The sequence below is a fragment of the Pleurodeles waltl genome, chromosome 9 (genome assembly GCF_031143425.1).
Source record: "Pleurodeles waltl isolate 20211129_DDA chromosome 9, aPleWal1.hap1.20221129, whole genome shotgun sequence".
Taxonomy (NCBI): Eukaryota; Metazoa; Chordata; class Amphibia; order Caudata; family Salamandridae; genus Pleurodeles; species Pleurodeles waltl.
Genome location: NC_090448.1, coordinates 998163046 through 998181706, shown reverse-complemented (window position 1 = coordinate 998181706; position 18661 = coordinate 998163046). Strand labels below are relative to the sequence as shown.

Below are 18661 nucleotides of genomic sequence, written 5' to 3'. Positions count from 1 at the left end.
GCTCGCGCAGATAGCACCAATAAGACATATACATTAAAATGGAAGCGGTTTTGTTTATGGTGTTCTGCAAATGGTGTTCATCCGCTTACATCTGCTCCAGAACAGGTTTTAACGTACCTCTCCAACTGGCGAAGTCTGGTCTTGTCCGTGCTCCCATTAAGGTCCACTTAGCTGCTAGCTCCAGATATAGATGACCATCCAAAGGACCGTCTCTCTGGTCTCATCGGCTGATAAAGCGGTTTATGAAGGGCTTATTCCGATCCTTTCCTTCAGCCAAACGACCTCCTCCATCTTGGCAACTGAATACAGTCCTAACTCAGTTGATGAAGGAGCCATTCAAACCTATTCATAAATCAGACATTAAGTATCTTACCTGGAAGGTAGCGCTCCTCTTAGCGTTGACATCAGCTCGCAGAGTAAGCGAGATTCAAGCCTTTACCATCCAAGAGCCTTTCTTGAGGTTTACAGATGACACAGTCATCCTACGGACTAACCCGAAGTTCATCCCAAAGGTGCCAACTGATCTCCACATGAATGAGGCAGTGGTCCTAAGGACTTTCTTTCCACGGCCCCAGGCTGGGGCAGAAAGATTGCTGCATTCTTTGGACGTCAAGCAATGCCTTAAATTTTATTTGCAGCGCACATCCTCAATCAGAAGATCCAGTCAGCTGTTCGTGGCATTTAGTGCGCCCAGGAGAGGGCTTTGTGTTTCTAAACAAACCATCTCCAGATGGATTTCTAGTGCCATAGCCTTTTGACACCAAAAAGCTGGTTGACCGCTGGACAGTAAAGTTCGTGCACATTTCTACACTTGCAGTGTCCACTTCTTGTGCACTGTTCTCTGGAGTGTCCCTTCCAGACATCTGTCATGCAGCCACGTGGAGGACAACGCACGCCTTCACAAAGCACTACTGCCTGGATGCTGAATCGCTCCATGATGCCGCGGTGGGTCAAGCAGTTCTTACACATTTGTACAGATAAGGTGAGCTGTTGGTTTCCCTCCATCCGCTTCAGATTTAATCACATTTTCTGGTTGTTATTTACTTACCTTTCTTGAATATTTATATATTTGTGTTTACAGCATTATTTTATTGCTATACATGTAATTGTCTGACATTATTTATAATGATTGACATAGACAGTATTTTGTGGTACAGAAAATGTGTTACTTACTGCTTGATACTCTATTCAAGCATGTGAATATGTGAAAGTTCCAATACTGGAGTAAGAAATAAGTTACTTACCTGGAACTGTAGTTCTCCAGTTTTGGACACTTTCATAGGTTTTGTTTTTTTATTTTTTTAGCATTTAGCCCTGGTGATGGGGTCCCTGGGGCATCCAAGAGGCTCTGGGACAGTGGGCAGGTAACCCCCTCACTAAATATCTAATTGGGTCACCTACCTGGGCCTTGCACACCCAGGTTGGGGAGGGCTGAGGAGGGATTGAGGGATTCTCCTGTAAATATGCAGCAAACTTTGAAAGAAAATAATTTTTTAGCCCAAATCACGAAAAGCCCTCTTCCTGGACCAAGATCTAGCTTTCTGCTAAATTTGGGTAAACCTGTTCAGCCATTTGGGCTTTAGCTGTGTCTCAATTTCCTATGGAATATTGAACGGGGAAAATGTTTGCCCGACCACCCCCCACCCGTCATTAAAAAATACTTACCTGCGTTGTAAAGGCCTGCATTGTAGAATATTTAAAACAGCCCTCATTGTACTTAACTGTCTTGTAAAGGCATTCTTGTAACGTCCATCGTGGTAAACCCCACATTGTAAACATTGCATACCCAAGTTTGCAGTTGTCATACCAATGACCCTATCGAAGTTGCATGTGGGCTGTCTGACAGTGAAGACTGTTTATAGTTTTTATCGTATACATCACTGGCATGTTGCTAGCACACTCATCGGCTGTCCATGTTGTCATTCCAGATGTGTTTTTCTTAATCCATTCTGTGTGCTCAAGATACCTGTTCAGGAACTTGCCTCAGCATTCCTCTTTACAGGTCCCGCCGCCTGGCCCACACAGAGGATTTGACTACCTTGAGGCCTTCCCTAGCTTAGAAATGTTTAACTTGTGAAAACATACAGTAACCCTTCGATATCTGCTATCTTAAGTTCACAAGAGGCATGATGCCATAGATTTCTTTCTTGCTTTATCTTAGCCCTTCGCTGGTTCATATCAACTGTTATTTATATTCTTTTATTCTTTTATTTGCTTATTTCATTTAGATATTCTCTCTCCTTTACACTGATTGTTTGGGTGTTGGCACCTTCTTCTCACTGCCTGCATAACTGACCTCTACCCCTTTTACCCATCCACTGGTACATAAGAACTTAAGTGCTTAGTTTGTTAACAAATAAAAAAAAAAAAAATACATAAATTAATTTCCTAGTTTTTTCTTAATAAGCAGCGGCAGCTCAGAAAGCCTTTTGACAAGCTAAAAAAAAATCAGTAACCGCTAGAAGTGGTTAAGCAAGCACATTCTTAGTCGGAGGCGAACCAGGGGGTCTGGCTGGGCTCTCAGACTAGGAGCTGAGTCATAAAAAGATTTTGCATAAATGACACGTTCAGAATACAAAAAGAGGTCATATCTTGGATGCTTATGTTTCACTTTAGTGCTTGGCAGCACATTACTGTATTCATATTGAAAGTGATAATTCCAAGTATAAATCTAAAAACAATTCCCCAGCACTGACAACTGCAGGAAGGGTTCAGAGGCATGGACAAGGTGTCACTGATTAAAGCCCCTGTCTATAAGATACGGGGATGTCCTTGCAAACAGAAGAGCTGAGGTCCTTTGTGGAAGCACTTAGGTATAGTGCTTCCAGAGTTTGAGCTGCTATGTTTCTAATGTTGTATCTTCCACTTTTTACTAATACCACCTGCAACACACTGTGCCGTTTCAAGGCACGCCAAAAATTGTTAGCTCACCCAAAATCTATCTTTTCTTAGATATCGATGTGAACAGTGTCCCAGTATTTGTCGCACCCCAGTTGTCATAATTATTTTGTTGCTCAAATATTGACTGAAAGCCTACAAAAAAAATTATTATAAATAAGAAAAGACTTGTTAGCCCAAATGCCCTGATGATTATGCCCTGAGTGAATAGAGAAATTTCAGTAGTTAATTAGCAAAGTAACCAATATTTGTATTGTATGAGGAGCAACATTATTGTATTTTAAACCATACACAACTGAGGCTTTTATAAAGTGCACATACTAAACTGAATCTCTTCATGATGCTTTCAGATATGGCAGTCCATCAAAACAAGGCATTGTGAAATAAAATGATTTGAGCAGGACCGAATAGTGAAAATCATTTGAACCACGGATTCCAGTTTATACATTGTGCAATTCATTCATCAAGGAGAAAGCCTTCTGTCAAAATATGTCACGTACTAAATTAGCACGCTATTTTTTAAGAAACTTTGGCCCTCATTCTAAGTCTGGCGGGGGGCGGACGCCGCCCGCCAGACTTCCCCCCCCTCCAAAATACCGCTCCGCGGTCCAGAGACCACGGAGGGTATTCCAAGTTTTCCCCTGGGCTGGCGGGCGGTCGCCAAAAGGCCGCCCGCCAGCCCAGGGGAAAACAACCTTCCCACGATGAAGCCGGCTCGTAATCGAGCCGGCGGAGTGGGAAGGTGCGACGGGTGCTACTGCACCCGTCGCGTATTTCACTGTCTGCTATGCAGACAGTGAAATACTAGCGGGGCCCTCTTACGGGGGCCCCTGCAGTGCCCATGCCATTGGCATGGGCACTGCAGAGGCCCCCAGGGGCCCCGCGACACCCCCTACCGCCATCCTGTTCCTGGCGGGCGAACCGCCAGGAACAGGATGGCGGTAGGGGGTGTCAGAATCCCCAAGGCGGCGCAGCATGCTGCGCCGCCTTGGAGGATTCGTTTGGGCAGCGGGAAACTGGCGGGAGACCGCCAGTTTTCCCGGTCCGACCGCGGTGTTACCGCCGCGGTCGGAATGCCCAAGGGAGCACCGCCGGCCTGTCGGCGGTGCTCCCGCCCCCGTTGACCCTGTCGGTTCTGTACCGCCAGGGTCATAATGAGGCCCTTAGTTGTCATCTGGTTATTTACTTTAACACAACCTACATATTTTTTTAATGTCAGAAAAATACTTACGCGCAAAGGGAGTAAGGAGACTATTTCATGTTAATATCATTACATTCCCTTGAATTATCAACCAGTGTGGATTTAAAGCCTTGGTGTCTGAATGACAACCATTCCATGGAGTAGCAATACAAGCCATGGCTATCTTCTGAGACTGATATGTATTAAGAGCATTTGAAAAATAAGGGTGGGCAAGCTCTCGTATTAATAATGCACTGTGTGTATATATAGCCAATCTTGTAAAATGTGAAGCAGTATTCTGGCATATGAAACCATATATGAGGAGCATTTTTTATAGAGCACACTTTGAATTTAACTTCTTCGAAGTGCTCTGAGATGGATTGCTCAAGAAAAACGAGACACTGTGAAACGTCTAAGACCTCATAGTTTGTTCAAGGGAGGGGCCTGGGATTTGAGCCCCGATTTCTTTTGTTATGCACTGTCAATTTATGCTTTGGATGGATATCTTCATGTGTCTCACATTTATCAGCACATGGCAGTGTTTTGTATTCAGTTGTATCTTCATGAGCCTCCACATTAATACCCTACGTATGTTAAAAAAGCTCAGTGTTAAGGTAAGAGAAGGCCTTGCAATTTATTTCCTTAGTATCTCTCGCTTCCCCTTTCTTCACAAAAACAGAACATTTTCAGAAGGTGTTCAACATGTGAATGACGGCAAATAAAAAAATTACTAAAACAAAGTAACCCACAGAGAATTTTCATGGGTCACAGCTCACCAGACGTGGGAAGTACAACTTGCTGTGGAAAGAAATTCATGTACATACTCTACAGTGAATACCCTGAAGCAAGAGCATGTCACCAGGTATAACCATGTGCATAGCACTTGCCAGCCACCTGTGTGCATATGGGAGCTCTGTGAGGATTGCCATGGTACAGCCTACAAGTTTCTAGGCCCAGTACGTCACCCTTTACAGGATTACTTTTTGCATTCTGGAACTTGTAGTCCTGAATTTAATTGTTCAACAGGGCTCCACATCACAGACTACAAAGAATGAAGTTGGACTGGTTGAGATAATTGAGAACTCTTCTCTGCAGTAGAAGTTGTGCGACATTGTCACAAAGTTTGCATAATTGCCTCCTACATTATTTGGATGGAGTTCTGAGGAGCAGTGGAGAACCAAATTGCTAGTATGATGATCTTAAGTAAGCAGAGTACGAGAATAAAGTTCGGTGGCAGCTCAGTTGTGGTGCAGGCCAAGCATTTCTCTTTAAAGAAAAAGATGTGCCTTCATTGTCCTCTTTGGTGAAGCCCAATGTTTAAGGCTTATGGATACGTGCAGACATGTAAACTGTAAATAGGTAGCAGCTGGCGTATCCCTAGGAGTTCCAGGCGTCAACGGAAGATGTATAAAATGGAGCCAAGCTTGTGGGAACTTAGAGGGCAGTGGCCAAAGTGCCTGGAAAGTAGAACCTGTGAAGGTCCTCTTTCACTTGTCCTTTCTTCATAGCACTTATGTCAGAAGATGCATCCTCAAAGAATGGCTCCGTGATGTAGACCAGTTTTCTGATGATCCTTCAGATGGTATTAACAGTGTGGTTCATGGTAGCCTTGGCATTTGACATGTATCAACATCAAGGACAACGCCAAGGGTGCTGGAGAATTACTGCAATGTTCAGTTTAAGAAACCGGCTTCCACTCCTTCCGGTGTGTAAAATTGCCAATCCAGCTGTAGAGGCATGAGCCACGATCAAAGCTTGTCTTGTTTTTGGCCTGAAAGTTCCAGGGTACCTCAGACTTCTGGCTCAAGCCTTTAGTGGCTAGAGTGCTTATAGGTAAAATATAGTCTTAAGCGTCAAGTTTTCTCCTCCTAAATATCATAAATAATCATAATTTTGTTTGATCTTTAGTCACCATAAGTCAAAAGAATCAGTAAGCAAAATGACTTTGGCAGCTCCCCATGGGAACCTCAAGTCCACATGGTCTTCTATAGCCCTGGTGAAATAAGTTTTCCTTCCCCACCCCTCTAATTGATCATGTAGTGGGGCACAGTGGGCCGGTAATCTAATCCCATACCATGAATGGATGGCAGCAAGAGCACAAATGAAGGAGAGTGCTGAAGGGACTGGCCCTAGATATAATTAGGCATGGGAAGATCTGAGACAGGCAGCACTTCTCTGCAGCTGTGGTTTTGCACTTCCAAAAGTGATAGTAAATAGAAGGACATTTAAAAATCTCTCAAATTATTTATGGTGTAGTATTAGAACACTGGTGCCATACAAAAAAAGTGTCCAGGACTTTGTAAGGTGAACTGTGTCATCTGCTGCCTAGAATGTAAAGTAAAAGGAAATAGGGTGTCAGGTTTTTCCTAACACACAACATTTAAATGACTAATTCAACTGTGCAAACATTTCAAAATATATTTCAGTAGTTGTGAAAGCCCTTTTTATATATTTCTGTGTGATGAAATAATATTTTAATAGGATGAGAACATATCAGAATAGTTTACATGTTGCTGTGCAAAGGATATGTTTTCTGAAACCCAATTTTCTCATATTGTTGTTACACTATATAGTTTTATCAATAAAGCTGCAAGTTAATTGAGAGGTTTTTGGACACGTCTTTGAAAGTTATTGTGTGTAGATGACAATATGTTACCACATCATGGTTTAGTAATATATTTATTAAAATTGAGTGTTTAAACAAACTGAGAAACACTTCTGCCCTGATGGCAATGCTGTTAGTAAACTAAAAGAAGTCCTAGGCTATGTGGGCTAGATTCTTGTGATGCATGCAGAAAGTTCTAGTCAACTTAATCAAACAAAAGAGCTTTTTTTTTGTACTTCAGAAAATGCTGAGCTTTAATATTTGAAGGGTCAATCATTTGTGAGAATTAAGAAAAAGGCGACTCTGTAAACTATCTGTCTAGGATCACACCATTTGAGACCCGTTTACGAGTCAAGTACATTACAGTTAAGCCGAGTAGATTATTTAATTTACTCAACCTGCAGGTCTAGTAACATTTTTATGATTTTTCGAGCCCTGCATAAGCAGTCACTTTGATCATCACACTTCGTGGACACGTAACTATTGTTGGTGAATGGTGAATTGACTTCATAAAAAAAAAATAGTTTCATAATGTTTATCATGTAAGAAAGGGTTTAGAACGTAGTGCATGCTTACTTCGTGCTCATCATGAATAGAATTACCGTTTAACAGCCGATGACAGTTTAAAAAAAAACAAAAAATATTATTCACAAGGTTTTCTTCTTTATCTAATTATATTTCTTACATATCTACTTATTTTATTGTTGCAGTCGATAAAGGATTTGTAAAGCTACAGTCTCTTGACATTGAGACAGATAAAGGTAAGTTTAAAACCTCTCTAGAGCAATATGAAATTATAATTCTGTTAAGAAAAAACCATTGAGTTAATAATTGTGACCTGATGTATCTAAGACAATTGTTGTAATTGTATTTCTACTTGAAATTAGCACATTGTCTTTCCAAGAGACAGTTAATAGCCAGCTTTATGTGGTGTAGTACATGATGCAACGCAATCTGTTGTCTATTAAGTCACTATGCTATACCTCCCCCTTCTAGGGTAGTTCTGCAGTATTCTGACTTTTGATGCCATATACTAAACATCCAATTGAATCTTTCTCTTCACAATTATGCTTTATTTTCATGTCTGACGACCATCTAATTGTTTTTCTTGGCTGTGTTGAATAATTGTAAAGAATAGGAACATTTTATTTGGAGATTTAGCTTTTCCATAGATTTACTTAATTTGAATATTCCGCTTTCAGGCTGGCAATTTAAGGTGAATTCTACAAGGCATTTTTAATTGAAATGCATTTAGTAGCCTATCCACCTTATTCATGCCTTTTCTCCTGTAGAGTAGGAGGCAGACAGGCCTATAAAAATATAGAGAGAGTAATAAAATAAGAAACAAGTCATTTTATAATTTTGCCTTATTGACCAATAGAGGTCAAATAAAAATATATTGCAAGAAAAGTATTTTGCATAGCAATACATTGGAAATTAATTGATCTAGCTCCTACAAGACAGACTTAAAGAAACTCATCTGCCTCTTGTAGAATTAAGGTGGTCTGTACATCCGACAGAACTGTCGGCTCAGAAGATGTCATCCTGTATCACACGATATCGACACACTTCACACAATTACAGAGGGAAGTGCCAATATTATATGGTGAGCTGCAAATGACTACACAAAATAGGGTGCACTTCAGAAATAAAGTATGGATTTTGAAGCCTCCCTTAGATAGGAGAAGCAGCTTCAGAAAACATCTTTGTTTGGAAGGGGCAGGCATAAAACCCCACAATCCTCATAAGATTGTGACCTGTCCATTGTCCCTTGTGGCAGTGAAGATCTCAAATATCCAACTCTTTCTCAAATGGTGAGAATGTTTCTGAAGTTGGTAAGTCTGATCCCATCACAAATTGGACCAGTTCCTAATCAATCAGTGATTTGGTAAATTCATTTTATTTGAACATGTTCAGTATATGTTGACTTCAACAGTTATGTATTATATCTGCACTAATCACTTTGTTAAAACATCATTAATTTCCCCTCGTATATAAACAATTATGGTTCTGTACAGAAAAATTATTTTTGCTTGAAAATGTAAATATCTTCAAACTAGTTGTATATAGTTTCACAGCCTCAAGCCTAAACTGTGATTACCTGCATGAACATATCAGCACAAAGAAGTAATGAATTCAAAAACATAACTACTGCTAACCCATGGCTTCTTTTCATTCATCCTTCTCAGTCATTCCTCCCATATAGAGTGTGTGTATGACAGAGCTGCAATCATGACTCTGTTGGTTCCATCTCACTACTTATTGAGAAACACCTCCCACCACTGCACTCCCCACCGGCCTCCTTCATGGCATTTTTATTTGAATATCTAATACGTTTGGCACTGTTTGAGTCTTCACAAAACAATCCTAAGGTTTGAATCATACACATTGACTGGCTCCAAGTGGTTAAATCTTTATATTAATTTTGAGGAAACAGTGTTAAATGTACAGCAAGAATCGCTGGACAGGTTTTCATGAGCAAAAAAGGAAGATGCTGTGACGTGTGGCCTGCGTGGTGGATTTGTCAAGTCTGTGGTTGTCAGAAATTGAAAACTAAATGCTTCTCTCTGGAAATAGGAAAATGTCCATAAATGCTGATTACTTGATTGGCTGACCACCACTGAAACATGTTGTTGCAAATGCACTTACAAGATGCGAAGCATCAAAGACTGTAGCCTTGAAAAAGGTTTCTGGGCACACCTTTTGGGGTAATGGACACGTACCCACACCCATGGTAGTATGTGCGATATGGCAAAGGGCAGATACTCCCACACACCCCCAAACTTTCTTTTTTAAGTCCACACTTTTTCTGATGCAATTTATGGTTTCCCCTCCTTGGATATGTAAATCTGGATACTTGCCTTTAAAATGTGAAGCTGTTTTGGTGGAACAGGCAGGAGCACAGGACTTGGTCGTACACCAAATCTTCTGCTTAGATTACACGTCACATGGCCTAAGTTTGGGTGGGATAGGGCCGGGTGTGGGCTACTTAAAACAAACAGGTAAGGTGAATTGTCCATTGATTACCTTTACTGAGAATAAATCAATTGTGCTTATAAGAACCTCAATGTAAGGACTTTATCTGGAGTGCCAGAGCAGTCCGTTCTTATGAGAGCTTATTTAGCATGAATTGTAACAGATGTTGTTTATCATTGGGGTATTGAATGACCATGTATACCTACTTAGCAGTTTGACTCTTCCAGGTTAATGGGGTCTAGAAGTGAAAGGTTCGCCTTAAATTTCACACAATAGTAATGGTCAATCATGTCAATGTTCGGTCTGATCCTTTTTTTAAAAAGAGAACTTCAGTATGCTAGAAAACCCCAAATGCTATTGCAGCCTCCAGGTGTTAGGAATCCAGTTCACCATGCTTCCTAGGGCAGATATTACTTTGTGGAAATTGTTCCAGATGCCCAGGATTTTACAGTACTACTAAAGACAAAATTGACTACTTTAATTTGAGATACACTTCAAAGGATACATTTACGGTTTGGGGATTTCATCAGCAGTGACTTGTGATGAGGTTTCACTCTTTGCCTGGGAATGTTTTGGTGCACCAGATATAAAAACGCAAATCTGACCCAGGCAGCCCTCTACTAAAGGAATAAAATGCCCACCCTTCTCTTTGGGAACAAAATAACCAACTTTGGGTGCCTTAGTATTATCTGGTGTAGGTGAATCACCCAATGTCAGTTCACTAGGGCTTGGGCACTGTCACTGGAGTCTGTGATTCGAGTAGCCACTGGACTCAACTATTTGGAACAGTGAAAGAAAAATGCAGAGAAAGGGTAGAAGTTAACTCTTGATGTCTCTTGGTGCACAGGGAGACATGTATCACGGTCACAACCACATTTTGGGGGTTTCGGGTTACCCACTGGACAGAGTGGCACCCACGTCCGGCAGTGGTGGGCCTTTGATTATTCCATTGTGGGATCAAATGACTGCATCATTGGACTGCTTACGTTAGAGATATAACTCCAGTTTACTCGATTTCAGCAAATCTCCCTAGATTCTTAGTCCAGGGAGTTGGGTTGAGTTTTTCTGAAGAACTCTCTGGCAGATAGAGATACAGTGTACAGTGTATCAGAAAAGAAGCAGGTTCGCCCTACTTTTTGGTTGGAGGGAAAGGGACTTCCCTAGATCGACGTGTTAGGATTAATCGCTCCAGTGAAACTGCCTTGTGCGATCTGGTGTTTCTGAGACAGACCAAATTCTTCAGGTTGTACCACACAGGTCATTCTAATCTGCTAGGTCAGTCATCTTGGTAATGAAATGAAAATGGGTGGAATGCATGAATTAGTCTGAGCAGCTTGTAGTTACTTGGGATCATCTTTCAATCCAGCAATTTTTTGCCCACTGTGTCACTGCAGACCAGCCGTATGTAAATCAGATTGGTTCTGCTTCCCACAGCAACAGTCCAGCCCAGACTGCCAAGCTGTATCTTCTATGGATTGTCACCCAAGCAAACACAGACGGTTTTGGCCATTTTGGGCCTCTTCAGTGAGGTGCAGCTTGGGTCTTGTGCCACAGTAAGCACTGAACTTAGTTCTTAGCTTACTTGTTGCACATAGAACGTCTCACTCTGCTTCCCTAAGGGCTACAATGGCAGTACTGCTACTTTTATTCTCCTGCAAGGGAACTAAGCACTCCACAAAACATGCCTCCATAGCTTGTGGCACCAGAGCATCATGGTTATTGCTATACATTGCAGCACTTTGATGGACATCGCTTTATTCATTGTTCATAGTGCTTCCATTCCTATCCTGCCCTCAAAGCCCAACCACCAAAACTAGTGTCCCCTTCAGATCACCTCCACCTGTCTTATTCTGTCTTCTGACACCTAGAGTTCCCCTTTCCTCCGGCTGGATTCTACTGCAGCGTTTTTCTACTATATTCATTTTTTAAAATTGTTTCAAGCACCTGTCAATCCCTTCTGCACCACCTTTGCCTCAAATTATGTCTATATTTTGAAGTGTAGTTGAAACTAATTGACAATAAAGTGACATATCTATGTGGTCGCCTTGGAAATAGCTTGTGAATGTTAACTGGATGTTCTTCACAGAACATAAATCAAATTATATATTTCAAGGTGTGCCCCTGTTCTGATTCCCTTCAGAGCAGGATACAAGCTATTTAGAGTGTAGGTGTTGGAGGGACTCTCCTCTGTGAGGGATCGTTCTCCCATTTTCACAGTTTGTGGTGTCCAGTGTCGGCGAAAGGTTAGTTAGTTCATGGATGGAAGAGCAGTTCACCTCTGTACCAGAGAAAGTGCTGTACTGTTGGTATACTTCCTGGAATCTAGTAGGCGAATGTGGGTAGAGGAACATCCTGCCTGTTGCTTCAGGGTAGGAATAGAACATTAGGCAGCTGTGGCTGGAAGGGGTCTACCATTCTGAAATAGTCAATAGCTCCATTGGTGTACTCCCTAATGTCTAGTCTAGGAACATATGGGGGCAAACCTCACCGATCAGCCATGGGTACAGGTACCAGGGCGAGAAAGCTGGTTAGGCTGGTGCTTATTCAATTCTCGTGCAAGGGGTGCTCCCCCTCCATATTGGTATACTGTCTGATGTTTAATGGTTAATACCCCTGCCCTTGAGGGCTAGGTGGGGATACCCTACTGTTCCCTACTCCAGAGAGGAGAAAGGCTGTTTGGGTAGTGGGGGAGTCTATCCATCTGCCAGTGGGGCAGAGGTCACTCACACCATTTTGTCCTATTAAGCTCCTGTTGGCCTGGAATACTCTCTGTTCTGAGTGACAGATGAAACCCAAACCCCTTTATTCACTGTAACCTTTCTATAGTTTTATGTTTTATGTATGTCCCTGCTCATCATCCTCCTAATTTATCAGCCTGTCCCTTTAATGTCTATGTCGGGACAGAGGAGTAGTGGGCAGGGCCGTCTTTAGGGCAGTGCAACTGGTGCAGCTACCCCTGGTGCTGAGCTTGGGGTAGGGGTGGTGATGGGGGGAAGCACCCCCTTAACCAATAACTATGCATTTAACCACACCTGCTGAAGAGTTCCATTGGTGTCCAAAAGTTTTCAGACAACAAAAAAATGTCAGGACAACACTGGTGAATAAAGTTTGTGCTGGAAAGAGAGTAGAGATTTGTCTAGCGGGAGTTTTGACTCATCGTAAAGTAATGCAGTGGGTTCAAATGCCTGCTGCAAAGAATGTGTACAATGCAAATAACATAACTGTATTTTTTGTGGATAGCTCTCTGGGTTACATCGTCATAGAGTCTTTTTGGTACTTGCATTTTGTAAGTTACAATCCTAATATAGCACACTGACCCATGAGCTGTCCTCAAAAAGCTGCATTCAAGCTCAAGGTATAGATTCAAACATGTTTATTTTTGCCCACTCTTTAATCCTAATGTTGCTAAAATGGGATCATTTAGGTTGAAATACATTCTTATTAGTAAAAGCAATTCCATCCACTGTGGTAAGTTTTAAATCCTGAATTTTGAGAGACCCAGCGCAGACCTGGCCTCCTGCTACCCACCCCACCACCCTCTAAAAACATCTACCCTCTCCACATTTATCTACCTACCCAAATGCATACATTATAAATAGAAATTGACTGCCTGCAGTCCACCCTACCACCATCTATATTTAAGAGCCTGCCACCCTACAATGTAAAAAAAAAAAAGTATACCAGGCTTGTTGCCACCCACCCTTACCTTTGGCAGCCCTCTCACTCCCTGCTCAAAACCACGCTCTGAGCTCTCACATTGAGGTTGGAGATCTGATGCAGCACAACAGGACATATTTTCCCCTATGATTGCAGTTTTGCATTCAGGCTGGTGATGTGTTCAACTTTTTAGCCTTCTGTGTTTGAGATTATACCCAATTAATTTATTAATCAAGTGGAAATTATGACAAAAGTCTGACCAACATAATGTTACACCTGTCAATCAGTATCTACAACCTAATGTATAGATTGGGTGTACCACATTTTGATACAGATATTGAATGTACACATAACCTGTGATAGAAGAAGAGGCCATTCTTGGATATTGGGCATATTACAGCCACTGTTCAAGGGCTTTCACAAACTGTGGTGGTCATAGATGACATTATTTATTTTGGATTTTTGTAAGCGTGCTTACGTTGCTTTATAGCAACACAGCACTACAATAGCACCAAATTGTACTGCAGCTCAAGACAAGTTTCAGTGGTAGTTAAAAGTCCTACAGGAATAGTGACAGCAATCAAGTAGGAGGAGATATGGGCCTGCACCTTGTACTCTGTCAAACACTTCACTGCAGCGTTCCTCTTCAGGAGCTTTCTGAAGGAAAGGTGGTTAAACAGTCTTATGCTCACTAAAGGCTAGTGGATAGTGCAACAATTTTCAATTTATAGTAGAGCCAGTGGGTTGCTTCTAGGGCCTGTAGTCTCATGTCTGTGGTTTTTGGCACTCATTATATAGTCTGTGCATTCAACTTTAATAGGAGCCTTTAATGTAGGTCCTCATCTTAGCTAGCATTCATATAGTGCCAGATGTCACTAATCTATGTGACACCATAGCAGTTACACTCCCCGAAGCAATGACATGTGGATTGTATGTTTGGTTGAAAGAGTGCAGAAAGTACATGTTGAGATGCTTGAGGCCCTGGCATGATATGGTTGTGTTGTACTTGGCTTGTTTGCTGCAGGTATGCAATGTCAGCATCATAAAGATTTACAGGATGAGCTGGTGTATGTCTCTTGCATCATTTTTCCTATGTATTGTGCTGATGAATAATAGCATGGTGGACATAATACCCAATCGTTTAGCTCCAAGTCTTGGTGGTGAAAGTCCAGCATAGTGAACAGTCTTCAAACATTAGGAAAGTAGTCACTGAATAAGGCTGTGCCTCTTCTGTTTGTCCTACTGTAGGAAGTTGGGGCTTATGCAGAGCTCTAAAGCTTGAAGAGACAGAGTTCTTATTGCTTTCCACAAGGCAAGGGTAATTTACTATGTTCCCTACATGGCAGGGCAAAGTTTGCTTATTTGGGTTAAGGAAGATACCCCTGCCGATGGCAATTTATCGAAGCATGGGGGTAAGAGAGTGTTTAATTTACTGTGGTGGACCCCTGGTCCGATTCCTTTGCGTAGTTTGCTGAGTTATGCATAGTGCATAATCTACTGTGAAAATGGAAGGCATGGGGTAATACCATATTAGGGTTTAAGATGTAAATTATTTAGAAGGTATTATAATACACCTAGGTTAATCTCATTCACATAGACTAGCCACAGGACACTGATGTGGCTTGTAGTTCTGGGGAGAGCCTGAGAAGAGTAAAATCTCTCTTAAGATTTTGAGCTCATTGATAGATTCACCACGGTGTCTATTTTGTGTTCTAACATTTTTGTTCAGATTGAAATTAAGTTGGTTGGATGTGATCCAGTTGCTAACGGTGATTACGCATGACTCAAAAATTGTGCTAAGAGGGGCATTTGAGTCTTTCTAACGTAGCAAGTGTTATTGCACACAAGACACAAATGATTAGGCTTGAACTATTGTGCAGGGGTGTATGGAGGAATTAATCTACTATGGTCTTGGTTTGTGTTGAGAAAGCCTATCCATTCTAAATCTTTGCCAAGCAATACCCACATTTTGGTATTCACTCAATAGTTCCAGGTGTTGACGTTTGTCTAAAGCTCCAGAGTAGCCTAACAAATTAATTGCAGATGTACTTTTATAGTTGAAAGCAGAGTAGATATGGGTCTTCTGCCAAAATAGAACCAGCCTCTTCATCGTTAAATGTGTTCTTTTCAATAAATTCCACCCTCTTGCTGTAGGTCAATTTTTATCATTTTATGCATAAAACTTTAGTTTGCTATTGGCTTTTAATTCTCATGGTTTTCAGCATCAAGGCATGGTTGCTTTATGAGTGGCTTAAAATGTGACTGAAGTTAATTTGCTGTGAGAAGTACTAAAGGAAACATGTTCGATAACATGTGTGGCTGTAGATACATATGCTTGCATACTCCTGTCGTCTAGCGTTGGGTCCAGAGTAGTACAAGTTGCTTTTCTTTGAAGAAGTGTTTCAAGTCATGGAATCGAGTAACTCCTCCTCTCAGTGATAGTGCACATGGACATCGACTCCTTTGTTAGATTGTCAGATTGTTTTCTCTCCGCTGGAAGGTCTTCAACTCCCTCCGGTTCAAAATCTTTCTTCTATCTTACCCTCTTTTGACAGTATTGTCTTCTAAATGTGCTTCTTCCACCCTAGCATTTTTCTTGAATTGTCCGTCCAGGCACCAACCGTGCACCCTTCGGGATGTGTACGTCCGACTCGGGCCTATTTCCATGTGGCACTGACAGACACAGGGAACAGACTACATTCCGTTTCTGACCTAAGTGCCTCGCAAAATTTCCACACAGTTTAACATCTGGTGTGTAATCTCTGCCTCTCTCCTGATCATCAAGAGGTGCCTGTGATGCATGCAAATCGTTGCGATCGAAGAGACAGCTTCGGAACCGAAGAGCACATTGATTGGAAATGGCACACAGGGCTCCGGACGACACTTCGGACATCTTAGGAGAGGAATTTGCCCAGGAGGAACCCAAACAGGAGACTCTTTTCATCCACTACTCTTTTGATTCCAACGTTCAAACAGACATTGAGAGACATAAAATAACATTGGCACAACCTGTGAGTAAAGCGGCCCCTTCTGTCCACCCCAAAACCCTTAATAGGTTCTTGCTTGAGGTCACCGGTCTGCCACTGTCCACCAGGTCATGGTCGGAATTGGAAGTATACTTTGGCTGCCCCGCTTTCTGACTCTGCACTGACAACAGCTGCCAAGACCAAGTCATCGGCTTCGGCTTCGACCTCCATCTCATTGGACCAAGAGATTGTCTCCTTCTCGATTTGAGCTTCAGCTCTGAGCCAAGCACTTTCAGCCTCCACTTTGGTGCTGAGCAAGTTGCACCTACCAAAATCTTTGGTGCCGAAAGACACGGAACCAAAATCATCATAACAGAAGGACTCAAGCCAGTCTTTTCATACTCCTTCTCCTGTGGAGCCCATATCGGAGATTATGAACCCTCATCGGCACCGACTCCAAATCCTTCTTGGGTTTTCATGTGTCTAAACGTATACAACATATAAATAAATAAGACTGGTATAAAGAAAGTAGTCAAAGTATTCATGTTTAAAACAACCAAATAGATTTAGACAAGTTGCCCTCCGCTGTAGAGGCTCTTGCTTTTTAGCCTCCACCTTGTCTTCACGTACAGATTTCTTTCTCTTTATTCTCTGATGAGCTTGGTAACTCTCCACGTATGTTCTCTAACCGCTGTACCTGCAGGACATAAACACAACAATGCACCCCCAACTCGTACAACTACCATGCAATGCCCATTGGGGACTCATTACTTGCAGCCTTTTCTTTTATTTTCTTTTTTAAAATTAGTTTTTGTATTTTGTCGATAGTGGGGACCAATGACCATTATGCTTTCCATGTCTGAGTTGTGGTACATATGTTAGTTGTTGTACAAAGCATAACTTGCCATTGTTTAGTCCAGCTCCTCCACTTTACGGTGACCTGTTCAGTTGGTGCACATCTGACTTCCGGTTACATCACCTCCTTGCAGCACAAGTTTGTGAATGCAGTTCCATGCAAGATGCCTTCAAGTCAGTCAAAGTATATGTGCGATGCTTATTTCTAAATGTATAGAGCCTCGAATCACACTATATAACACATGTTCTCTACCGAAGGGGCTGTTTCCTAGATCTAACTCTGTTCACCAGCGACCATCTCTCCTTGGTTGAATTGCCATGCAAGTGAATTGCACTGTTTTACTAATTTAATTGTGCAGTTATGATTACATGTACAGTAATTTATCATGACGTTAATTGTATTTTGTTTTGTTTTTGACTTCTTGGCAGTACGATGTGTTGATTTTCCACACACTGGACCCTGTCGCGCCAGTTTCACTCGTTGGTACTACGACCCATTTAAACAGAAATGCTTCATCTTTACATATGGAGGCTGCAGTGGCAATACTAATAACTTTGTAAAGGAGGAGGAGTGTCTTGCAACATGCAACGGGGTCTCAAGTAAGCATATGCATGTAATCAGACTTAAAATGTTTACCGTTGCTTCCACTACATTGTTGCCTTTTTTTCTAGAGGCAGGTCACAAGTAAAGCGCATTTCATAACACTGAATGTAGTGAGCAGTTACAGGTTGCACTTTTCTCTGTATGAAGTGAGTTCCAAGCCCTTATGGTTCAAGCTGCACCTCATAAGTGAGGGATCTTTAGGGCCAAAGTATCTTAGCTAGCAACTGTTATCATTTCAATGGGATTAATTAACAGAGAGAAATTTAAAAAGCATGGGTGGAATGCATGAATTATTCTCAACCTATTGTAATTCTGTTCATTCCATCCAATCATGTTGCTGCTGACTGTGCCACTACACACAGAGAGCAACTGTTTACAAATCAGCATTGGTCATGCTACATAGGAGCAGTCCAGTCAGTACTGCTTACCCTCGTCCCCTCTGAATGGGAGGGCAAGCAACACTAGACAGGCTGCAGCCCTTCAGAGCCTCATGAGTGAGATGCACCTAGAATCTGAAGGCACAGTGAGCTACAGGGCCCTTATCCGGGCATATCCATTGCACTTAGGACATCACACAGAGAGGAGTAAAATCACGTGATGAGTGAAATCTTTGAAACCATCTCAGCCTCTAATAGTTATTGTGGTCTGCATTAAATTGCCTTGATCCTCCACCAGTTGGAAAGCTCAAGCCGTAACTGATAGACCATGTCACTTCTGAATGAAATAAAGCAACCTCTGACGAGTTTCATCCTTGGTGAGTGTCTTCCTTGAGATGCGGCCTTAGCACAGTGAGTTTGGGACCCATATCTGGGCATACCTGTTGCATTTGGAGTGTCACACTTTGAAAAACAGAAAGGTAAAGGGTAGAAGATAGACGAAAAACATGGTGAGTAACAAGGCGCTGAGGCCCTGTTCACATT

At 41.9% G+C, this 18661-nt stretch overlaps 1 protein-coding gene across 2 annotated transcripts in view; it reads left to right on the top strand.

The window, feature by feature from the left end:
* Positions 1-18661, top strand: part of SPINT1 (serine peptidase inhibitor, Kunitz type 1) — a 203149-nt gene that overhangs the window by 155106 nt on the left and 29382 nt on the right. For both annotated transcript variants that reach the window (XM_069208561.1, XM_069208562.1), the window contains exons 7-8: positions 7394-7444; positions 17567-17737. In XM_069208561.1, coding sequence (XP_069064662.1) covers positions 7394-7444; positions 17567-17737 — 222 coding nt within the window. The remainder of the gene's footprint in view (positions 1-7393; positions 7445-17566; positions 17738-18661) is intronic.